The 24,362-nt window shown below is 42.9% G+C and overlaps 1 protein-coding gene across 1 annotated transcript; it reads right to left on the bottom strand.

The window, feature by feature from the left end:
- Nucleotides 1–480: 480 nt before the first annotated feature.
- On the bottom strand, nucleotides 481–23,905 carry LOC104498710 (tubulin polyglutamylase TTLL5-like; the record flags this gene model as incomplete). The annotated part of the gene is made up of 11 exons (XM_010142125.1): nucleotides 23,829–23,905; nucleotides 23,611–23,775; nucleotides 21,048–21,157; nucleotides 19,211–19,293; nucleotides 18,317–18,423; nucleotides 17,639–17,769; nucleotides 17,001–17,083; nucleotides 15,004–15,073; nucleotides 14,640–14,724; nucleotides 704–805; nucleotides 481–572 (listed from the first exon to the last, which is right to left on the bottom strand). Coding segments are annotated over exons 1-11 (1,105 nt in total), but the record flags the coding sequence as incomplete, so codon positions are not given.
- Nucleotides 23,906–24,362: the final 457 nt, after the last annotated feature.

Here is a 24,362-nt window from a genome sequence, read left to right as displayed (position 1 = left end):
CGGTGAAAAGACAAAGAGGCAGAGGCGACCGCGTCTCTTAAAGGCACAGAACACTGCAAGAAACAGAAGTGCCCGCGAGCTTTTACAACCTATGAGGTGTGGACGTGACACGGGAAGGAACATTCCAATTAGTCAGTTTAGAACAAACAGGAGAACAAGAGAACATCTCTCCAACTGTCACAGAAGGAATGGAATGACCTTAAGAAATGGGAATGTAGGTAAAATACTAAGAAACATGCTCTGAGAAAGTCTCAGAATATTAAGAAAAGGAGTAGGTTTAACCTCTGGAGATAGGACTCATCTCTGGGAATAAAGAATAAACGCACAGCTCTAGTGAGTAAGCTGTAAGGAACAGTCCTTCCCTTCACCTTCTGGTGCGAAATGGGACTCACCAGGGCTCTTCCCTGACTTCTTCAGATTCACCCCTAGTGAGATGATTAGGATCCAACAAAGAAATAAAAGTGCAAGATCTGTACTAACCTGCGGTGTCTCTCCCCTCTTGTTTTAAGTACCTCAGCATTGCACTCATGCTCCACTTGTTTCCATAATCCTCTACTTCAGGATCATCGCAGCTAAAAATAAATGAAAGAAACAAGTTAACAGCACTGGCCTAACTCTATGGATTTGCACCAGCCTTAGACCAACTTAGGTAAATTGACCCAACTACCCTCTAGAGATCAAGTCCCATTTTCCAGCCAAGTACCTGACATAATCGCCGCTCTTCTTGTTGACGCTGTAGTTAGTCAGATGCATGAACTGGTTTTTAATGTTCTTGGATGCCTGGTCATACCTCACTGTTGCAAACCTGTAAAGAGGGATACAGATTCATAGTATTTCTTGAACGAGTGACATGCTTGCTACATATGACCTGCTACAGAGACTACTCAACAACCGCTAGGAAGAGAATGCATGCAATGAGACTTCATCAGCTGCAAACTCTCCTCACAGAAAATACAGTTTATTCTCAAAGGTCACATGACGATGCATTTAGTCTCTTTTTCAGTGTCTCAGAACAGGGAGCTTCACTTGTTCTTTTTCACAGCCTAAGAGTGTACACATTACAATAGGCGCATTTTTTTCCTCAGCTGCTTACATTTGTGATCCTCAGGCATTCTGGCCAAATGGGCCACTTTGCTTTAGACAGTCAGCATCACAGTCCCTTCCATTTCACAATAGGACCTACCATGAATAGATCACATCCACAGGTCCTGGAAAACACACACATTGAGAGCAACCATACTACACACAGATACCACCGTCAGTATTTCCTGAAGTCTCATACAATCACAGCTCAGTTCTTGTGTACTTCAAGGATGCCTTAGGAAAGGCTGAGGGTTGCAGATTTCTAGCACCCCCAACTACACAGCATACAACTGCCAATCCTTTTGTCAAGGGGCATCCAGGAAACCAGGTATGACCAGCAGGTCAGACCAGTATGTCCAACAAAGCAGCATCTGAACCAAGGTGCTGTCATTCTCAGCCCTTCCATATCTCAAGGATGTCATGTAGCTGTGTACAGGAAAAAGACTGTAGGGAAGACAGCAATCAGGAGTAAGACACCGCTACAAGATTATCTAGTCTCCATATGAACTCTCTGTGTCCTGGTTTGAGTAAGAACAGAACTAATTCTGTTCAGTGATTTTACTTCTCAGCTCAGTCTAAGTGACAGCTAAGTGGCTTTCTGAAGAGAACAGCATATTTTTGCAGACAGCGTCTGCTTCTAGAGGCGATAACACTTCACGCTTACAGTTACTACGAGGGATTGGTGTGCAGAAAGGGTCTCGCTTACTGTCCTGGTTTGCGCTGGAGCAGAACAGATTCTGTCAGGTGATTTGGCTTTTCAGCTGGGTCTTTTCTGGGTGACTGCACTTCTTGAAGTCGACAGCAAGTTCTTGCTGACAGTGTCTGCTTCTGAAGGTGCTGGCATTTGATGTCTGCAGTTGCTGCCAAGGATTGGTGTATGGAGGGACTCTTGCTTATACTTTTGTCTGCAGAGACCAGGGTCACTGCTGGTTCTTGCATGCCATGTTGTGGGTGCTGTAGGTTGGAGGCTGCACCCGCGGCAGGACAGGGGGTGGACAGGACGGGCGGCCCTAGGCTGACCAGGAGGGTATTCCGTTCCATGTACGTTACCTTTGTTATAAAGCTGGGGGATCACAAGGGTCAAGCTCTTCCTCTTTTCTTCAATGGCCAGCATTCCAGGAGAACTCTGTCTGTCCTGCTTTCAACCCCAATCCTAAATCCAGTTCTGGAATCCAGCTCCCGCATCCAGTTCCTGTCTGCCATTGAGCCCAGTCTGGGCCTTCCCCCAGACGTCATATTCGGTATAAAGCTGAGGGATCATGTGGGTCTCGCTTTCTTCTTCAGTGACCTATGGCCAAGGAGGTCTGTCTGTTCTGCCTTTGATCCCAGGCTGTGCATTCCGGAATCTGGTCCCCATCTGCAGCTGAGCCCAGTCTGGGCCTTCCCCAGTGTCTGCCCTGCAGCATCAGTGGTGACGGTGAGGTAGTTGCCATCAGGGGGGTTAGGATCCATATTAGTATTGTATATGTTTGTACATACACATTTTTATTATTTTCATTAAAGCAGTTTCTGTTTTCTTTTCCAATCCGTAAGTCTCTCCACCTTATTCCCTTCTTTCCCCTTTTAACAGAAGGGGATTAACAGTGAGCATTTGTCTAGTGGTACTCCTGACACCCTGTTACAGCCAACAATACTACAGTTAAGTCAGCCTGTTCAAGGAAACAATAGTAGCCTTCTGATTAAAAGGCATTACCTGTACTATAACCAAGTACCCCCTTACCACTCCCTTAGCTGTACACTACCATAGAATCATGTGGTTTAAGACCACATCCAACCGTTCATACTGCACTGTCAGGGTCCCTAAAGCATGTCCCTCAGTGCCACAGTTACACGTCACAGAAGTTTGTTTTGAGGCGAATCAAAGAATTGATGCAACTGAAAAATAGCCAAGGATTTTTCTAAGGTGTTGCAACCAGTTGGCTGAGGTACGCTCTTTACTTGACAAGTTCTTCCTCCCTCTAATTAACCTCCCTCCCGTTCTGGAGGAAAAGGCTTAAAAGCAGAGAGAAGAAGTAAGAAAAGTTTGTGAGACCTCTTAAGTTTGGGAAACTAAGACAAGTTTAATAACACTAGAAAAATATTATATACAGAAAAACAAATGAGATATTAACAGGTTTATATGGGATTGGAAAGTTGGTGTAACAAGGGTTAAACTGTGGTTAGGGAAACCAAAGCAAAAGGGAAAAAACCCATATACCAAGCAGTTCAAAACAGCAGTGGCCACATGGTTGGCAGGTTCAAGGGAGCAGAGGTAAGCTGGGACAACGGGGTTGCAGGCAAGCAGAGGGCAGTGACAGAAAGCAAACACAGCAACCAGAGCCAAGCTGCGGCGAGGGTTCAAGCAGCAAAGGAACAGTGGCTCCAGAGCACACTGGCGGCAGGGACGAAGCAGTGGCGTTCAGCAGCAGCAAAGGCAGTCCTGTGTGGCGCTGGGGATCACAGCAGTAGCGTGAGAATCCGAGCAGATCCAGGTGTCGGTGAAAGAGGAAGGCAGGCAGGTCTGTACTTGCCAGTTAGCAAGTTGCGAGGCAGATCTGGAGCAGAGGCAGAGACGGGACATGCACCGACACACCAAGGGAAAGCAAGAGCCCCGAGCAAGAGCAAGCCCCCAGCCAGCCTGGAAGTACCCCGGTCCCATGCGTGGCTCTTAAAGGAACAGAGTGCCCACCAAAGTTTTCACAACCAATGAGATGTGCAAACGTAAATGGGAGGAATACATCATGATTGGTCATTTTAAAACAAACCAGGTTTTCTAATCGAACCAGTATTTCTTGTCATAACCTGGGACAGGTGTTTCAGGAGATTTTTTTTGTTTTGTGTTGACAGGGAGGCAGAGGGAGCAGGATGTGAAAGGGAGAGGTTGCAAAAGGGCAGAGGTAGATCAGCTCTCTGATCCAGCTACACAGATGAAATTTGGTATCTTGATATTTCCCCTGGCCTCTCTTCAGTGGGCACACAGATTTAAGCCGTCCACTCTCTCTTTCTCAGCTATCCACCTTCTTTTTACCTGTACAATACTGGGGGAAAATAACTAGTTATGGGGAGGTGAGGAAAAACACTGTTTCCCAGAGTGTTAACTTTCACCTTGGCACAAAAGAAGCCATGAAGTGGCTGTGAAGCAGTTTGCTGATCCACGAATGGAATGTGGTCACAATGGCTAAGGCCTGCTGCAGCCAGGTGCAACGTACCGTGCCCCCCGAACAGGGACCAGAGTGATGTGGAGGCAACACGGTCTGTCCCTGCTCCTGCAGGTAACAATGGGCTGCTACAATCTACCACAATGGGCCGCTATAGCCTACCACAATGGCTGCTATCAAGAAAGATGGATCGCTACTGCCGTGCCAACAAAACTGGTGCAATCATGTCCTCAAGGTGAGCTTTGCTCATTAGAATGTCATTATAATACAAAAACACACCTCCATCCCAAAGGCTACCCGCCTCCAAGGTACAACCACTTCCCACCGGGCATGCGCCCTATGTTTTAACACCTGGACCTTTAAATGTGAAGCAAGAGATTTTTAATCCAATCAGAATAAAAGGAATAAAATGACTAGAGTCACTCAACTCCACCCACAAGCACAGAAAACAATCTAAAAGGCAACAAATTTTGGGGAGACTTTTGGGGGAACAGAAGACCACATCGGAACTTTGGGAGCGGTTGACGGGCTGAACCTATCTTCTCCCCACCCCCCACAGGGACACCTATTGGGTAAGAGCTCTATATTTTGCGCGCTTAAATACTAACATCAAGCTGGCTGTTAATAATCATTAGTGTTTAGGTTTGTGCGTGTGCTTAGTGCTGTTTTAAATCCATTTTGCAGTCAATACTCATCACCAGTACCATTCGAACCTGTAGTTTGTCACGACTCTACACAATAAACTATTATTGTTGATTTAATACTGAAGGGGTTTGTCTTTGCGGTGCTGCCAGTGAGGGTCCCTGAACAGGTCAGGTGAATATCCTCCAATCCTGTGGGCTACCAAGAGGGACTTGGTTTCAGTGACGCTGTCGGCACGCCTGGCAGGCTGGCCAAGGTGTAAAGAACCCGGGGAGGTTCCCCTTCTGCCTAACAGGAGTGTGGTAGGCAGGTTGGGCGCCAGGATCTCATCTTTCTTAGGACGCTGGTGGGCTGGACAAACTATAAAGGATTTAGAAAACCCCCCCTTCCAGGCCGGCTCCATATATCTTCCCGGCCCCCCTTTTCGTGACAAATACCAGAACAAGAGTGCCTGTCCTGCACAGCAAGCCATCTGAAACAGCCTTTAAGCTATTTATCAAATCAGATCAGTTCACTAAATGGGTCCAGAAATGCTTGTGGTGACAATAAGCATTGTCAACTGCAGCAGGACAGGGGGTGGACAGGATGGGCAGCCCTAGGCTGACCAGGAGGGTATTCCGTTCCATGTACGTTACCTTTGTTATAAAGCTGGGGGATCACAAGGATCAAGCTCTTCCTCTTCCACTCTACCACAAGCCCCTGAATAAGCACGGCAATACAGCACAAAAATCACACCGAAGCAATTTAAACAGTAATCTTATCAATAGCACACCTCTTGCAGAAGGGGCTGAATGAATGGTGAAACAATATAGACTTCTGGAGGAAGGGAAGGGGCATCCTGCAACCAACTGGTACGGTTGCCCATACTACCCCTCCATCCCAGTTTGCACTGTGCAACCAGAAGGGAACTGACCTGTGCTAGGAAAGGAAAGGGTCAACATGAGAATGGGAACAGCAGCCAGAAAGAGTGCAGGGCTCTTTCTCTGATAGCCATGCCAATTTAAGTGTTTAAAATTACATTTTGTGCAAAAGTTGCTTTCTAAAGGTGTAGTTGCAGGATCAACCTTTGTCAATCTAAGGATCCACTGCAGCTGAAAGCTCATCATCTGCTCAGTTGCACACTCCAGCCACTCTACTTCATCTGCTCCACAAATTACAAAGCCACAGGCAAGTCAGATCACTTCACAGATCTGACTGAACAGCCAGCTGAGCAAATACATAAAGATACCAATTAACTTTCAATCTGCTGCAGGTACATCCTTTTTCAGACAAAACAAAAGGAAAGTGTTAAGATGCAGTCAGCCAGAAAGAGAGCAGTGCCTCCAGTTTAACAACTTAAAAAAAGCCAATTAAAAAAAAAAACTTTAAGCAGAGGATAATACTATTTGTGGCAACATTTGCAAAACCCTACATCCAGACAAGGATGTGCCATCAAGTTAAATATTATGTAATAGAATAGCTCCAGTTGGAAGAGACCTACAATGATCACTTAGTCCAACTGCAATAATTTTTTATTCTGCGTGTAATCAATTTCTATTTCAATATATATTTTAGGCCTCAGAATTTGGACAAAAAAAATCAATAAAACAAAAGAACAAGGGCATCTGGCTGGCAGAATGAACAGCATAAGCCACTGCTAACCACCACACCTCTTAAGAGCAAGCACGTTCCAGTAGTACAAACCACCAGTCTTAAGACTTTTACCTCATATCCAAATTAAATGACACATATGTACTGCCAGTTTTTCCTACAGAGAACTTGGCCTAGCTACTGAGGAGAGGGAAAAAAAAAAAAAAAAAAAAATCAACACAAGACCAGACAGTTGCTTCTTCACTCTGACCATCCTCCTATATCACAATACCTTAATATGGCAGAGTCTTGAAAGAGAAAGCGGAAAGATCAGACATATGCTATCCTGAGAAGCCCTGGCAAGAGGGGAAGAAAGCACCAAGGAGAGCAGGGTTAATTGTAAGAAGAGGAGAGCAGATTTTGGTAAAGCCTCAAAGCAGAAAAAAGGAAGCAGTGCTCGTGAAAGATGGAAGAGGGAGAGGAATTTGGAGCATCTGGCAGTGCAGTAAAGCTAAGGCCCAGAAAAGAACACATTCTCAATTTGCTTTATTAATAGTCATCTCTCTTCATGCTTCCCCTATTATTTTTCATAGTTGAGAAGCAGCTGAACTATACAAGAACATCTAACAAGTTAGAAAAAACCCAACAAAAACCCAAACTTCCTTTAGAAAGAACTGCCCAAAAGAAAATCTAATTTCTCAATGAAAGTGAAGCCACTACTGCCCTCACTTAGTAGCCATTTTGAGAAGTCTCTCCCCAGAAAAGCTATGCCAGCAAATCCACGATGCTCAGATTAAATCTGTCTTTAAATATACAGATGGAGCAGGGAAAAAAACCCCACCACACCAACAAACCTCCATGTTGTAACTGCAAGTGTCGAGGTTAAAAAAATGTGAGAAAGATTTTGCATCATATTTTTCTGAGTTTTATCTACAGACAAAGTCAGAGCAGCTGGCAACAGAGAAGAGTTGGAAGTTCGGATCCCCTTTCACATATTTCCACAGCTTAAAGTATTTGAATTTCTTTTCAGTTGAACTGTAAGTTTCCTGGATTTAGCACTTCTGTTTTGAAAATGGTGACAACAGCCCTATCATGTATTTTGTTCTTAATTATGATTTCATCATCTTCACCTTAACAATCATTTATTGGCAGCACACTGAAAGCATTTGTTGATAATATGCTTTCAGCCAGACTCTAGAAGATACTGAGCACAAACAGCAAGTTATTTCACAAAGTCATGGCTCCCTCGATACATCGAGGCAGAGGGCAATTAGCTTCACCATGCTTAGCAGCTTATTTTTATAATTATGCACATAATCAGAAATATGATGGTATGAACTCCTGGCAGACACAGACAATATTTCCAAACAACAGTATTTCTTTACCTTGCAAATATTTGCATTAGCTTCCTTCTACAGAGACTGTCCTTAATTATTAGGTGGTATGAGCTCCATGTCCATAGAATTTGAGCATGGGAAAATGAGAAGGGATTCCAATGCGTTCTAGAGCTCTCAGTACCTAACTTTTTCTACTGGGATGGTGCCATCTTAAAGGATATCATGGACCAGTTCAAAACACATAAAAAAATACAAAACATTAAGTGACTCAAATATACTAACAAAAACCCCCAAGCTTTAAACAATAGAATCAAATGCCAGTTTAATACATTCTCCAAGAGCCTACTGACTGGCCTCATGCAAAGTGCAAGTCTGCCAATGGAAAATCCAAGATGTATCTGGAGCCTCTGTCAATAGCTTCTGGATGTTAGAATGGTGATAGATCACAAGCTGGCAATAGCCCGCACCTCTTATGCCGTGTTTCACACTGGCTTGAAACAGAAGACCATTACTGCCACGGAAACATCAGTTCCTGTTGCCTTCAGTACTACAGCTTTTCCTACTATGCTTCACTGTATCTTTCTTCCACTGCAGTAACAATGCTACTCATCCACCACTCATGTTCTCTCCAGGAAAGACAGGAGACTTGCACGCTACAGCGTGCCTTGCTTCCACAGAAATATACAGGTTATTTTAGGATACAGGCCTTACAGTAAGAGGAGAAGGTAGGAAAACTTCAAACCTTGTAAAGTCTTCCAGGTGTTAACCTGAGATTAGAATAAACTCTTGAGAAATCTTGCAATCTTTCATTTCTTTTGCTGACTTCATTGCAGGACAGAAGTTTGATACCTGAATATGCTGACCTATGGCTCTGTCTCTACTAAATACAGTTTATTCCATGGGGAGTAGAGTGGAAATAGCTATAAAAGGAACCTACTTAACATCAGAACTTAAGTTCTACTCAATATTCTGTCAGAGGATAAGCAAAAAAGCTTTGAGATCAATATCTTCCTGAAAAACGGCTTTGGAGAGAAAAAAACCAAAGAGGACTTCACACAGGGCAAAGCAAAGTTATTCAGTACTTCCAACACAAAACAAGCTGCAATAGCTGAAGGCTTTGTTACACACCTCTAGGTACATACCCTTCACATCTCCTTTAAAGGAAACTTTTTATTCATTCTTCCACATGGAAAGTGAAACAGAAGTTATACATGCCCTATATGTTCCATAATCCTCTTCTCCTCAGCACTGAACTTCAAATTCCACACTAGGTTATGTCATGACAAGCGTAGCTGTGCCAAAAGAAACCAGGCCTAAGAAAGTATCTAGTCAAACATCACAAATGTGTATTATACCAAGTCTGTTCCTTTTAAAGATTATTACATCTTATAGTTTCCTGATAGCAGTCCCATTCTGGTAAGGGTCACCAATTTCACTGAAATAGTGAGATTCCTCTTCTGCTCAGAATATGCAAAGCGTAACACTGAAGGGGAGCATTACCTTTCAGACAGACTATAAAAACGGAAAAAGAAAATTAAGAGAACAATCCAGAAGAGGTCACTATGACTACAGTTCAGAAGCTATCTACCTTCAGAAAGCAAATTCAAATCATGGAGGTCACCGTGGTGCACCACAGACACTAGCAGAGGTCCTGAAAACAATTTGTTTGTTCACCCGGTGTGTTTCCCCTTAGACAGCTTCAACACCACCTTTGACTCCAGACCTTGATTTTACCTCCCAGTTCTTTGCTACAAATTGCTTCCACTCTTAAGCAGTGTGGCAGTTCTTTCTAAACTAAAGAATAAAACCCAGCTTCCACTCCCAAAGGTTAAAGCATTCCTCTGCTCACCGCACAGCTGAAGTTTCTTCCCCAGCTTTAAACCAGAACATTATGCTGTGTGAGGCAACCAAAGGGTCTCTACCAGCACTTGACTTGCACTGTTAAATGGAAGCAAAAAAGTTAAACAGGAGTCCAGAATCCAGTAGCTCCACGTTCCTTACCTCTCACTAAGTGAATGTCCAACTCCAGGATATAAAAAAAATACAAATCGCTAAAGCTACGGACCACTGGTGCCATCTGGAGGCCAAACAGTCCAGCCCACCTAAAGTTTTCTGTCAACCTCTGCTCATTCTTGAGTGTTACCCTCCAGAGAGCTTGCTGCACAAACATACCAACTCTACAGCCTCAGAGGAAGAGAAAAGTTTAAGAGTAAAGATATTGGTTACAATAAAATTATACCTATTACGTGAAAGTATTCAACTACAAGTCTCTCTACAGCTGAAATTGCTCAGTGGGCAGCTGAAGTTCGTTACAGAACTAGTTACCCTCCAGAGTCCGGACTGTCCTTGGACCAGAGGTAAGATCTCTATTCCCTACATACCGGTCCCACAGCTGTACTGGTATAGCTGACTGCATCGCAGAGCAGCATTAAGATATCTAGTGGCACAGTCTCCGTAAGCTATCCCCCTCTCAGCCAGCCGTCAGACGGGATGCTTTTTGAGGGAAAGGGTAACTACCATTAGCAGTACTGTGGTGTGTTGTACATACGTGTTCCCTTTGTCACGAGCTCTAGATTTGATTACAGTTTAAACAAATGGAATCTAAATACATAAGACTCTTCAGGATTTTAGAACACTGAAAAGTGATTTGTAAGTGTTACTGTCACATGGGATCTTAAAGACGGAGAGTCCAGAATTATTAAAACTGATGTTTCTGGACAGATACTCGGAAATAAAACGTACTTGTTTGTTGCCGTTTAAAAAGGGACAGACCCACCAAAGGGTTTTCTCTGTGACTTCTATAGCCTCAGGAAAAACAAACTCTTCAAGAGCTAACAAAAAAGTTGAAAAAAAAGGAACAAGTTTGGGCTAGTAACAGACAATGGGGCTTGTCCTAGGCAAGGAAAGAAAAACAGTAAAACAGGTTTTTTGATTAAGGGAGTGAAACAAAATTGGTTTAATGCACCAAGCCAATGTAAACTTCTGTAGCCTCAGGGAAATGTAAACTCCCTGAGAGCTACACAAAAGAGTTGAAAAAATAAAAGGTTTGGGCTGATAACAGTCAATGAGGCTTGTCCTGGGCAAGGAAGAAAACCAATAAACCAGCTTTTTGTATTAAGGGGGTGAAACAAAATTGATTTAATGCACCAAGCCAATAAAATCATAAATCAATCACTTAAATTTAAGTAGCAGAGATGACAGATGAAAGAGAAGAGAGCTTAATAAATAGTTAAGGTATATACATATAAATAAGGTATATACATATAAATATACATTTTTTCCTATTCATTCCCCACATCCCCAGTTCAACAAAAAAAGCCTGTACCATGCAGTTGCGGGGGGAAGAAATGGGAGGGGCAGTCTTTTTAACCTCCAGGATTTCAATTCAAATATGAACTTCTTCGGAGCAAACTTCCTTGCAGTATCTTAGCCCTTCTCCAAGATGGCTGGAAGAAACTTCAGTTTGCCAGTCTGCCAGGGGCTGTACTTCGGCTTACAGCTCTCCCCATCCACAGAATAGGATATGGACCAGGTTCTCCAGGGAACGCCTTAAGTTTCCCGCATTTCCACAGAGGCTCTGTGCTGGGCATCTGAAACCTCATCTGGTTTCCCCATGCCAGCAGCTGTTCCCTTGATGCAGGGTTCGGGGGCTTACAGCTGGTTTGCCCCTTTTCTTCTGGTTAAAAACTCACGTCTAACAAACCAACTCCACCAGTAATCGGCAAAACAAAAAGGTCTACCTGCAGCGTGGAAGAAATCTTTTTACTGCTCCACAAGTTGACGTAACTGCAGTCTCTTTCTGATGGGTGTTCCTTCTCCCTGTATCTGTCCCAGTAAAAAGTCCAATGGATGCAAGCAGAAGCCATGTGAACTGCAGCTTTATATAGGCTCACTCACAGAGGCGCTTGCTTGACGTGTCTCAGCTCCAAACAGAAAGCTGAGAACTTGAGAAGAGGGGCTGGCACTTTCTGCTTCCCCCACAGTGATGGCAATTTCACAATGCCAGCTAGCAAAATGCCTTTCGTGCCAAGAAGGAAGGGAGAGGAAATCCCCCCCTCCATATGGAAGCCAACATTTTTCACTATCACATTGTTAACAAAGCAATTTCTTCAGGGTTGACTACAACACTGTTTCAAGCTCTAGAGGCAAATATTCTCAATATCAAAAAAGCAAAGAAATTCAGCCAGCCAGCATTTGGGTTATCAAGTAGGGACACTGGCTCACAAACTCAAAGAAAACATAGCACTGTTTCAGGAGATCTTTTAACCTAGGATAACTCAAGTGACCTACAGTCTTGCTGTCAGTAGGAGCTTCTGGAATATTATCTTCCAGGAAAGTATTTCCAGGCACATGAAAGACAAAATTATCAGAAATAGGAAGCACAATTTTTTTGTGAGTAAATCACATCTCGGGCCTCCTGATTGCCTTCTAGGATGACATGAATGGTTCTGGGGACAAAGGGAGAGCAGTGGATGGCACGACTCAAGATCTGAGCAGTCTAACGGCCCCTGCAAAGTTAGAGGAATAGGCTAACAGAACCCTCATGAGCAAATGCAAGTCTTGCACCTGGAAGGAATAACCCTGTTCAACAGCACAGCTTGGGTGGATAGAAAGCAGCTCTGCAGAACAGACAAGCAGTCACAGCAGACAAGCTGAATATGAACCAGCAGCCTGCTTTCGCAACTATGAAGGTTAACTACACGCTGGGCTGTATCAACAAGAGTGTAGCCAGTAGGTTGAGGGCAATTATTAGTATCTCTTAGTTGTGAGTGCTTGTTAAGCACAGACTGGACACACATCTGGAACACTGTGTCCAGTTATGAGCCCCCAAATACCAGCAGAAGTATGGACTAAGTGGTACAAGTCTGGCACAGATCTATTAAAATGTGCTGAGAAACATGATGTACAAGGAGAAGCTGAGGAGAAAAATTATTACTTAGCTTGCAGATAATAATGCTAAGACTAGATCAGCCTAATTCCTTAAAGCATAGCTACAAAGACAGACTTCTCAAAGACGCACAGCAGAAGGACAAGAGGCAACAGTCAAAGTGCAACAGGGGAAATTCTGATTAGATACTAAAAACCCACACACCACACATACACTCACAGTGAAAACAGACAAACGTTGGAGCAGGTTGTCAGGAAAGACATCTCCATTCTGGGAAAATACTCAAAACTTTATAAGGCTATAGAACACATGCCCAAACTTTGAGAAAGGGCTTTTCTTGAGAAGGAGGTTGGACTAAAAACCTCCAGACTTCTCACCTAAATAATTTGATGATTCTGTCTTAAGAGATTCACTAGAACTGGCTGAGCAGTATTTCAGTCCAAAGCATATCCTTGTTTCCTTCTTCACCTCCTACCATAGACCTCTAACACAACTACAACTGTTGGGGGAAAAAGAGCAAAAAAACCCACCCATCAAAAAACAGCCATACACAACCCCACATACGCTTGCCCCCAAGCAAAACACATTACTCTCCTGTCAGAAACAAAAATGCTATCTATCATGGAACTGGCACACTTGCCCCCAGAGTAGAACACTTGTCTCTTACACAGGTGGAATTTTTTCAGAGTTAACTCCTTTCTTACAAAGAGATCAGCAGAACTAACTTTAAGACATTAATGATGGAGCAAATCCTGTTTTGGAGGCCCACTAAGCATTGCCCATTTTCAGGATATCCTAGCAATCTACTCACGTATTCACAATAGATGATCTTGTTTCTCCCTCCGCTTTCCAATAACATGCAATATTAGCAACTAACAATTTAATTGCCGATTCCCAAAGAAAAGTCTTTCACATCAGGCATCTTTTAAGGCTCCTTTTCTAAAGTGAATATGGTTGCCAAGTTTTCCACTGCTCCCTTTCCAGAAAGCCATCTGTTCACGTTATCTTTGGAGGCAAAGGCACGTCACAACACACCTGAGGGGATCAGTTCAGCAATTCAAAGGAGGATATTTCTTGTGAGATCATTCTTAAAATATAATTTTGTATTCAGTATCTGCTTTGGATAAAAAAATAAGATGGATTCAGTATCTGCCCAAGTCAGAGTCATGCAGGCTTGAACCCTAGAAATACTAATTCTGGGTACACCAGACATGCTTATAAGACAGATTCAATGTTGCTTAAAACTGTTGCAGAAGAAAGTCCTATGATGCTTTTTTCTCAAACACCACCACCGTAAAGTTTCTGGTCTGCTGGAAATTCAGAGGGGTGATTATTTCAAGTTTATTGGTTACTACAGACAGGTATTTAGCTAAACATCTGTGATGAAGATAAACACGTATTTTTGGTATAAAGCATTCCTCCTGGGCACCTTTCATTACCTATATGCAAAAGAAAATTGACATCTTGCAGGCTAAGAACAGTGAACCCACATACTCGATACAATAGAAAATACAAATACCAACCTAAAATTTAGAGCAGCAGTTGACAGTATTAAAACAAAGGCTAATACAGCCAGATACCCAGCTGCTTTTGTCTTTAGGACTAAAGTGAAATTAAGAATGTTTAGATTCCCTTCTCCATCCTCAAAGGTGAAGGGACACAAAGGCACCAAGAGTCCAAAGAGGTTTCAAGAAGTACCAACCTTGAGAATGAACACACCGATGATGTGTGTCGCCATTCAATCCTTAAGAGTTGAAAACTTGCTTTATTTATTACATATGTAATGAAGTCCCTCCCTAAAGATCCTGCAATCTATATAAAGAAAACTGACGGGACAAAGCATGATGAAATATCATAACATATTTAAAGAGCTCCCAACTGGCATTTCCCTCATTTGCCATGGTGTCAGGAGTATAGAGGCAAGCCAGGACATCTCTGGATCACTACGTGCAGGCACACCAAGAATGAAGAAAACTCCCCTACCTGACCAATCCTTCCTCGTAGAGATAGATGACAAGTGGATCATAGGACGTAACCAGAACATAGAGGCGCACATCAAATTTGAAATCTGAAATACAGTTGTCAGGAATCAGTAACTGCAAACGTCTTTCATACATTATATCCAGTTGAGGAGTTTCAACAGACCACAGAGCAATAAACCATTATCTGCTGCTGACACAAGCACCTGAAGCTTTCTCAGTTGAAAAGCTTCCCAATTTTAAGGGATTTTCCTGGTACTAGAAGAAAATAGACCATTCAATTATTCAACTGATTCTTGCAAAGGTTACATAGATCCTCAGATGTGGGTTTGGGGGAAGAGAGAAAAGTAATGCCTAAGCACACTCACCATCTATGAGCAAGGGGTTGCTGATGTAACGAGAAATCAGGATGTTGTCTTCCAGGACAATCTGGTTTGGCTACAGAAGAATGGAGAATCCAAGAGTGAAAAAACAGGAGGCGTAAGTATCAAGAAGGTGACTAGATCAAACCCACCTTTTTTTGCAGCCTTTCCCTCCCAAAGATTCCCATTGTTGTACCAACAACTATGTCTGGGGAAGCAGGAAAGAAAAACTAAATGAAAACACAGCACTGTCAGTCACAACATACTTACGGTAATTAAATCCTAACCAGAAGTCTGGGGATGATTACACTGCAAAAAATCTGCCCACTGAAGGAGTTAATTGCTCCTTGGAGTAGAATACCGATTTAACAGCCACATGGCAAAAGGAAGGGAAAAAACACATTTAAGAAGTGACTGTCATTCTGAGGGCCTCTCAAGTGTTTAACCAAACACATGGAGGAGGGGTTTAGAAGACACTGGAAGGAACATGCGACTTCCTCAGCAATGGTAGATACAAGTGAAGAAAATAACTCTGCAACTTGTGATCTTTACAGCTGGATCCTGGGCTGGAATCCAACTTTTTTGCCTACATGAGTAGGTAAAACCTTCTACTGAGGTTCAGTTCACAGCAGTTACTGTACTAGAAAGATTTTACCCTTGTAGCTCGTAACAGAAATCTCTATCTATGATAAATACACATAGCAAAGTCACCAAATCCAACCATTTTCTTGCTGTCAATTTGCAGAAGAGCCAAAAGAACCCCATCATCCTGCCTTTATTCAAGTTTGCTTGTATTCAGCCACATCACCAACATCGTGAGCAGGAAGCCTCGGCATAGAGAACGCATATATACAACATCAGGGAACAAGTTCTACTTGCTTCAGCACATCACACAAAAGTGACAGCCCGTTTTATTATGGTTCAAAGAAATTAAGAGATTTGTTATTTTGTTGGGGGTTTTTTTGTTCTTTTTAAACACTTGTGTGATGAGATTCTAGATGGCACTCCCTTAATAGCATCACAGTGAAGGAAACTGAAGTCTTTGGGCCTAACTAGTTGAAGAGTTTCTGTAACAGATATTCAAAAAGGGAGATTGGTCTCAGAAGGATCTTTGCCAGTTGATGGCCAACTGCCATATAAGCCTGAGCTCGCTCTTCTCTTTCAAGCAAAGAAAAAGCTGAGCACAGCTCTGGAAATACCTACCTCATACACTTGGCAAATTGCAATCTTATTTTAAGGGAAATAATCCAAGTAGAGGACAGATGAGGCAGCATGACCCTTTCAGTGCAGGGTAGGCTACAGGCATTTGAGTGAGTGAAAACAAAATGACTCACTAGTCAGTTTTGCTGATGAGAAGATTTACTGGAACCCTCTCATGTGTTTGGCTCCTGCCCAGTTGTATTTGTTACCTATGACAACCTAACTCCCTGCAAAGCCCAAAGAGGGCAAAAGATGCTCTAACCAGCACAGTGATTTCAAAGAATCATCCCCACTACACCTCGGTAAGGGCACACTGGCATTTAGATAACACAGCTCTAAGATTGATACACATCCTACTTTATCACACAAGGTTTCATTCTAACTGCTCTTTTCCAGGGGGAAGAGGGAGACAAGGGGACTGTTTCAGTCACGCAGGGAAACAACTAAGGAAGGTTCGGGAATTTTCCCAGTGCCATCCTACTGTCAGCGAAAAGGAGACCATGAAGCAGAACAGCTTCTCAAACTGTCTCAGCGAGCTTGAACTTGCTTCTAATAAGCTAAGACTTGAGAGAAGGTTGCAAGACAAGCACGGCATACAAAGGAATGGATTGGGTTTGGTAATGCAGCATACGCCCAGGCAGGCTTTGCCAGCTGCTCAGGACTGTTGAGCTGCTCACCAAGACAGGGTTGAAATCCAAAGCAGGGACAGTGTCTGGTTAGATGTTTCCATGCCCCTTGCCTAGAAGCTGGCAGGGTTTTGCAGAGAGTGTTACTGAAAAGGAATCATTTTGCTGAACACTTACATGGTTTATCAGGTAAACACCTCGACCCCTGGAAGAGGCCACCGGCTTCACTATCCATAGGCCTCTGTCCTTAGAATAGGTACCTGGTTAAAATAAAAAAAGCACAAGTCTGAAACATCTCCCGTTTTGCTTATTTTACAGAGGAACAAGAATCAAGAATGCTGCCTACAGTAAAAGCTTTAGAAAACTGCATGAGGAGATCAAAGTCTACATTTTATATACACTTTTTTGATGTTTTTACCCCTTAGGGCTCACTGCAATTATTATAGTCCCTTCCTGAAGCCCACCCTGCTCCTCCTTTTAGATTAATTTCTCTATCCTATACCTCTTTTTGGCACTTCTCTCTTCAGTATTGCCTGATATTAGTTAGGGATATTGTGAAGTCGACCATCAACAACACAGTGCACGAAAGAAAGGTGGAATCTTAAGTCCACATGAGCTTCTTGAGGACTTATGCAGGCATGGAGTAAGCAGCAGAGTAGAAATTATAAGGGCCTTTTCCACTGTCTTTTCAGCTTCCTCTAATTTTGCTGCCTTAACCACTGGCAAGACTAACAGGCTGGAATAGTAAAAGTAATTCCCTTCCCCCCACCCAGTTATTTTGCTTTAGGTCCAAGCATCATCAGCCATTCACTTACTGCAGAAGTCCTGGTGCTCTGTTGGGAGGATAAAGGTCTGAGGCAAGATATGGAATGTCTTGAATCCATAAGCCAGCTGCATACGACTGACATTCTTGTATAGCCTGTCCTTTCGTGTCAGTTCATACGACCTGAAGTCCCAAAACGAGAGACTGTCTATATATCCCCCACATTACAGCAACCTTTCATCCTAGTTACTAAAGCATGTGTAGCCCCGTCAGATGTCCAAACCCTAACCTGCAACTACTCTTCAGTTTTACCATCTCTGTACTATGACTGTACTAATATCCATCCTCATTTGTAAATCTTTTGCTATTCCCAAGACATAACAGTTTGCTGTGCTGTAATGGTGTGTGTAAACTTTAGCAGGTGACCTATGACGATCTCTGTAACTAAGAACCCAAAGCCCCAAATACTTATACCACCAAATAAAAAAAATCTAGTATTTGGGCTACAGACAAGTGCTTCAACTCACATACTATCTCCCCAAAACCCCAAAGATTGTTTTCATGAAGACAAAATGCAGTGTTATGAAGACACTGGCACAGGCCCAGTGTATGGAGTCTTCACAGTATCATGTATACTCTATTTTCTTTCTTTTTTTTTAGAGCTAGCTACATTCAGACTTACACAAACCATCACAAAGACATTCAGCAAAACATGATATCAAGGCCTTACCTAGGGAAATGATTGACCTTCTGAATATCTGTGAGGGAACGCAGCAAGTAAGGTTTCAAGTGTGATCCTGTCCACATGAGATTATAATCACTGCTACTAGGGTGCACCTAAAAAGCAACATAAAAACACCACAGACATAAAAAAATGGAAATAATGAAAAGCACCAACACTTGTCCTACAGACTGTGACCTTATGTCCATGAGACCAAAGCAATTCTAGTTTAAGACAATATCCTCTACCCATCTCTAATATTAGAGCAACTCTAGCCAGACTCCTGTATAGTAGTGCTGGGAAATAACTAGGTCATTTTTCTAAACAAAATTTGTGGTTTTGTTCTTTTCATAAACTGTTTAAACTCAGTTTGTAATTTGATTTCTTCAGGAAATTTGTGAGTCCCGTTCCTTAACTTAGTCTTACTCAGAAGAAAATTCACTGTACATACGCATCTCTCAAACTGACATTAGCTGCTTAAAGGACATTCTTTAGAGCAAGACGGGTGCTAGAAGAGAAGCGTGCAACACTATATCAATGACCTATGAGTTTGCAAAGGCTGAGAGATTAAATCCTTCAGATCTTCCCAAGAGTATGCACTTTAAAAGCAAGGACAAAAACAAGCAAAAACCCCAAAACCACATGACCCAGCTTCAGCATCCCTTTCTCCCTAATTTTGAAGGATTATGGGTAAAGGGTACTCCTTTGAGAGACCAAAATCACAATATATTTCCTGTCTGACTGGCAGAGTATGTAAAAATAGGTGTCCACATCAACTTCCTTGTTCTTAGCCTGCAGAACAAATAAAAAAAAACACCACGCAAAAAAGCCCCAAAATGTAATCATCATCATCACCACCTCCCAGCCCAGCACTTAATCAGATCTGAAGTTCACTGCGCTCACCTCGTGGAAACCATGGGCGGTCAGAATGCTTCGAACCAGGCGGCTGTCTGTCCGCACAATCTTATAGGACAAGTGGTAGTGCTCTGAAGAGAGAAGACCACCACAGGACTCAGCACAGTACAGCTGCACTCAATCCACAGTGGAGCACCCACACAGTAGCAGCACACACAGGAAATGCCCATCCATCTCTTGGGGCATTAACTCCAACGACACCATTAAAGTGACTTACATCAATCCTTAGCTGTAATTTCTGCATCACTGAACTCTACTGTATCCAGATAAAAACACAGGACATCCTATGTGTTTTAAACAGCAGTTAATACAGACTGTTTTATAACACTCCAAACATGATTTCTGCTCTTCATTCAAGATTAGTATTCCTAGCTGAAAGTCACCATGTCATATGCCCCTCATTGACATGGCTAGATTCCATGGTCATTTTTTAGATCTTGAAAACCAAAAGAAAACACTGAATTTTTGTTCATATCTCATTCACCTGTTCTGATCTTCCCATAACTGCAAAAAAAAACATAGCAAATAAATCAGACGAGGAAAGAAAAAAAGAAAATCCCTATCCAAGAACAAAATCATAGACACAAAAGCAGTAAGTAGCACCAGAAGTATAAGATGAACAGAAAGCAAGCAGCAAGACTAGGGGCCAGTTGTCATACAAAAGGATGTGGCAATCCATAAAAGAGTTCAATGAAAGTAGAGGCAGAAATTGCAACAGTAGAATACAGAATCACTTGGAAAAGGCACTTTACAAATTCATTCACACTGAGAATACAAAACCAAAGATAGATTAAACCTCAGGAAACATGTTCTACATATAAAAATAAGTCTAAAGAAAAGAGGAAGAAGAATCAATCTGGGACCAGACAAAGCCCAAGAAAATTTAACGTGTTGCTCTATTCTGCAGTGGACTTATTAAGCCACAAAAAGCCTACACCTCCTGAAAAAAGCAGAACGACATGCCACACTCCAGTTAGGGTACAAGTTACAATTACCATCAGCTTCTGCCATCCTTCAAGTATTTAACTCACAATAAAACCATCAAGAATTTCCACATACAAATTACCCTCTCCACCCCTTGCCCCAACGAGCCATTTCTGCCTGGATATTAGAAATTAGGGCACCAATCACCTCAGAAAGAGAGAAGCAAGAGAAGAAAGGAGCATGAACTTTTTCACAAAAAGGAGCAGAGTAGTAGCTTTTTTCCAACTCAGCACATCCAAAATAAGCTCCCAACTGTACACACCCACCAAATACTAACTTCTCACAATCCAGAGCGACTATTTATACCAACTCTGCCTCTTATTTAGAGGATCTCCCTTGCTTGACAGTAGATGGGTTTGGTCTCCTGACTCAAAGGTTACCAGAGCAGCAATCATTTTGCTTATGGCATTACTCCTAGTTGCGAGGCTGTAGACAAAGAGATTCGTTACTACAGCATACCACTGTTCTTACCACTGCGGGCTGGCTGTTTTAATTCCCAGTGAAACCCTGTCAAAACTCACTGCAGTGATTTATTTTAAGTTCGCAGCTACAGAGGAGTGAATTTATGTTCTGGTCATATGTTCTAGCATAGCCTCCAAGTTTGATTTGCAAGCAGACAGTTTCAACTCATCAGGACCCAATGAAGGGACAAATATTGACACTTGTCACAACCCAAGTACATAATACTGATCAAACATTTCTGAACAGCTCGGAGACATGAGAGAAGCGTAATTTCCTTCCTAACATGTCCTCTTCCCCACCACGAAGAGAAGGGAACATCGAGGTAAGAGATTTCTACCTCCTGCCTTCGGGCCAAAAGCTGGCACACAGTTGCACCCACCTCCAATAAGGCGGAGGTAGCTGTCATTGGTCAGAATGGCTTCAGCATGGAACACCAAAACGGGGATCCTCCTGCAGCCACCACCAGTCCACTTGATACATGGATGATCCCTGAAACGGCAAAATAGTCAGTATAAACGACTGCTGAGCCTCATACACACAGTGGTTACTCACGATGAGAACACAGCAACTCTCTATCTTTGCCCACCTAGCCTGTGGGCCAGATAGAGAAAAACACACTTTCAGAAATTAACCGAAGATTGGCAAAAAGGATTGTAAACATTGCACTGTGACTTTTGGCACCTGGGGTGTGGAAAAATATATTTTCTAATTGTTGCCCGCCCTTATGCATTTGATAAGTAGAACATCTGTATTCAGATAACACAGAACTTACAGGCACCCTGTCAAACATGCCTGAGATCCCTGCTCTGCTGTGGGAAGACCAAAGCACAGTGATAAACTACGCTGCCTGAATCCCTGGAAAACAGACACAAACAGCAGGTTCGGCAATCCACTAGCAAGGAACGAGCTCCACGGTGCCTGCATCCCCACTTGTGTGCCTCTGCCTGGATCTGCTTTGGGGATTCCCCTCAGCTGACGAGGTAACAAGGAAAACAGACACAAACAGCAGGTTCGGCAATCCACTAGCAAGGAACGAGCTCCACGGTGCCTGCATCCCCACTTGTGTGCCTCTGCCTGGATCTGCTTTGGGGATTCCCCTCAGCTGACGAGGTAACAAAAATAAATTTGCTCTTTGCATTTCAGCTGTGGTTTTGTGGCTGCTCCCACACCCTGCCTGTGCTGACTCACACACACATGCAGGCACCCTTGGTACTCAGCTATAACGGGAATCTTCCAGATCATTCTCTTTTTGTGTTGGTCTTGTGTCAGTCTAAGTCAGAGTTCTCTTTAATTCGTATTTATTTTACTGAGTTTAATTTGAGAGAAATTCCATTAATTTGCACAGCTACAGTTTTCTGGATTTCTGCCTGAAAACAGGATATTTAATTCAGGACAAACCATCATTGCTGGTATCCACACAACCAAACTTTATGATGCAGGTTCCAGCCTCCCATTTAAGAACTGAAATCAGTGCACGCTGCCTGGCTGTAATCCTGGACTCATGCAGAGTTTGAAAGATTAGAACAGGCTTGGCTCAACACAACGGACAAACTTGTGTATTCTTCCTTTTTAATTTCTGCCAGAGGCAGTGGAATGCAAGCTCAAAGAGTTCAGCAATGATGCTCCCATCCAGCCACCCAAGCTACAGCTTCCGAGATACAGTGATCAGTTCTGTTCAAAACAACAAGACTACATTAGGAACTATCACCTCCTCAGAGACACACACACACAAAAAAATTAAGATCCATTATATAAAAAACTAAGCTCATAGAAAGAAACCCTGTAAAACTCTGAGCGAATAAAACTCAGACTGCTTAGTACTCACTGCACAAGGAAATGGAATCATAAAGTTAACAGAAAACAGCAACTGAGGGGCTGGAGAGGCATATCACCATCTACACAGACAAGAAGTAACAAAGACTGGCAGAGCTACACCAAAGCGTTTGTAGATGGAGTGTGCAAGATCATTGTCTGCCAAAGGTCTGGAGAAACAGAAGATAAAACACTTCCTACACTTGGAACACAGCAACAGAGATAAAAAGGCAATTTTCTGATGCTAAGACAAGGAAGTACTCTTAAGCGTAACCTTGGTCTTCTTACCCAAGTCATTACCACTATCACCCAGACACATTAGCTTCGCAGTACTCCCATCCGCTTCCACCACCTCCAAAAGAAAAAAAAAAATCATCTACTGGGGTTTAATTAGCTGCAAGAGACACAAGACACTTCCAGAAATTACACTACAGGCCAGAACCTTATGTAAGTGAGAAACGAGCTGAGGCAACAGAAGGGGAGTTAATGTTAAGCCTGTCCCGAGGATTTGCAGGAAGGCTCAATCCTCCAGGTGACAACCATTCATTCCTAGCATGACCTTTAGTCATGACACAGACACACTGTTACAATTACATTCTCGGTAAAGGAAGTTCTGGACTCTTCTATCCATGAAGGTCTGTCCAGTCTGAGACAACTACCCGGAGTGAAGCAACATTCCTCTACAGGCTTTCAGCCACTACAGTTTGCAGCTGGGCAGTCTGTTGCAATAGGCCCCCAAAAGAAAACAAAGAGGTCATATTAAAGTAAGGACAGCTGAAAATGGAAAGTGATTCCACACTGGGAAAGCATAAAGGAACAACTCTTCAGAAGTAAATATAAAAGAAGTTACTAAACAAAGACAGAACAAACATACACTAGTAAGCAAGAAGAACTCTAGGAGCTGCATTCTCACAGGACAATTTTTAGAAAAGGATATAAAAGATTGTCTATCACTCTATTGTATAGCAGATTCCCATTCTCTGCAGCACAGTAAAAAATAAAACAAAAACACTAAACAAACAAAAAGAAAGGACATTAGTTTCCTCAGTTTCTTAAACATCATCAAGAAAGCTCCCAGCTTAGGAACATGACAGTGAGAAATCAGCAAAACCACAGAAACTACAGAGTACCCAAGGAACAGCTGCTCTTCCAACACTGGTGGGGTGAATATAGTGGTCTTTAATGCTATGAATGTAGATAGTCTGTCTACAGGCTTGAAGCGCAAACCAACCATCTTCCACTTCACAGGCAGGAGGGTGGTATGGAATATAACTGTTTTCAGGTAAGTACAAGTCCTGCAGGGAGGACAGGGAGATAGAAACCGTTAGTAGAGGGTCTTTCTACTTACTCCAACCCATCTGTATCTTCCTCCTCCTCTGAGGTCGAGCCAGTTTCCTCCAGATCTCGAGCCACGCCAACTAGCATTTCCTCTGGGAGTTTTCATATAGCCCAGTCTCTGTAGCATTTGACACCCCTTCCTGCCGATTCAAGGGATCTTGCAAGAGCAGTTACCTTCAATAAGGATTAAAGCCATGAACATATAGCTAACATGAACGTATAGCAAGACAGAGCAGGAGAAATCAAGTAACTTAACTCCCACCTCCTGTCAGTACCTATTTCTCACAGGACTATCAGCAAACTTATTATAGGCTGTAAATCACTTTCTAGCCAGGGAAGTGTAGGAAGAAGCATTAGCTTCCAACAGATTATTCCCCACTCACCCGTGAGAGTCATTCAAGCGCTTACCGTTGAAGTGCATCCATGCCCTCTCTGCCTCCAGCCGCAGAACCGCACAAAGTCGGCTAGGCCCGGCTAAGCGGATAACACCCGCTTCTCCCCAGCGACCAGGCTCCCCCGCCGCCCGGGACCAGTCGGGCACCGT

This window comes from Buceros rhinoceros, unplaced genomic scaffold (genome assembly GCF_000710305.1).
Source record: "Buceros rhinoceros silvestris isolate BGI_N320 unplaced genomic scaffold, ASM71030v1 scaffold32438, whole genome shotgun sequence".
Classification (NCBI taxonomy): domain Eukaryota; kingdom Metazoa; phylum Chordata; class Aves; order Bucerotiformes; family Bucerotidae; genus Buceros; species Buceros rhinoceros.
This window is presented reverse-complemented; position numbering and strand designations above follow the sequence as displayed.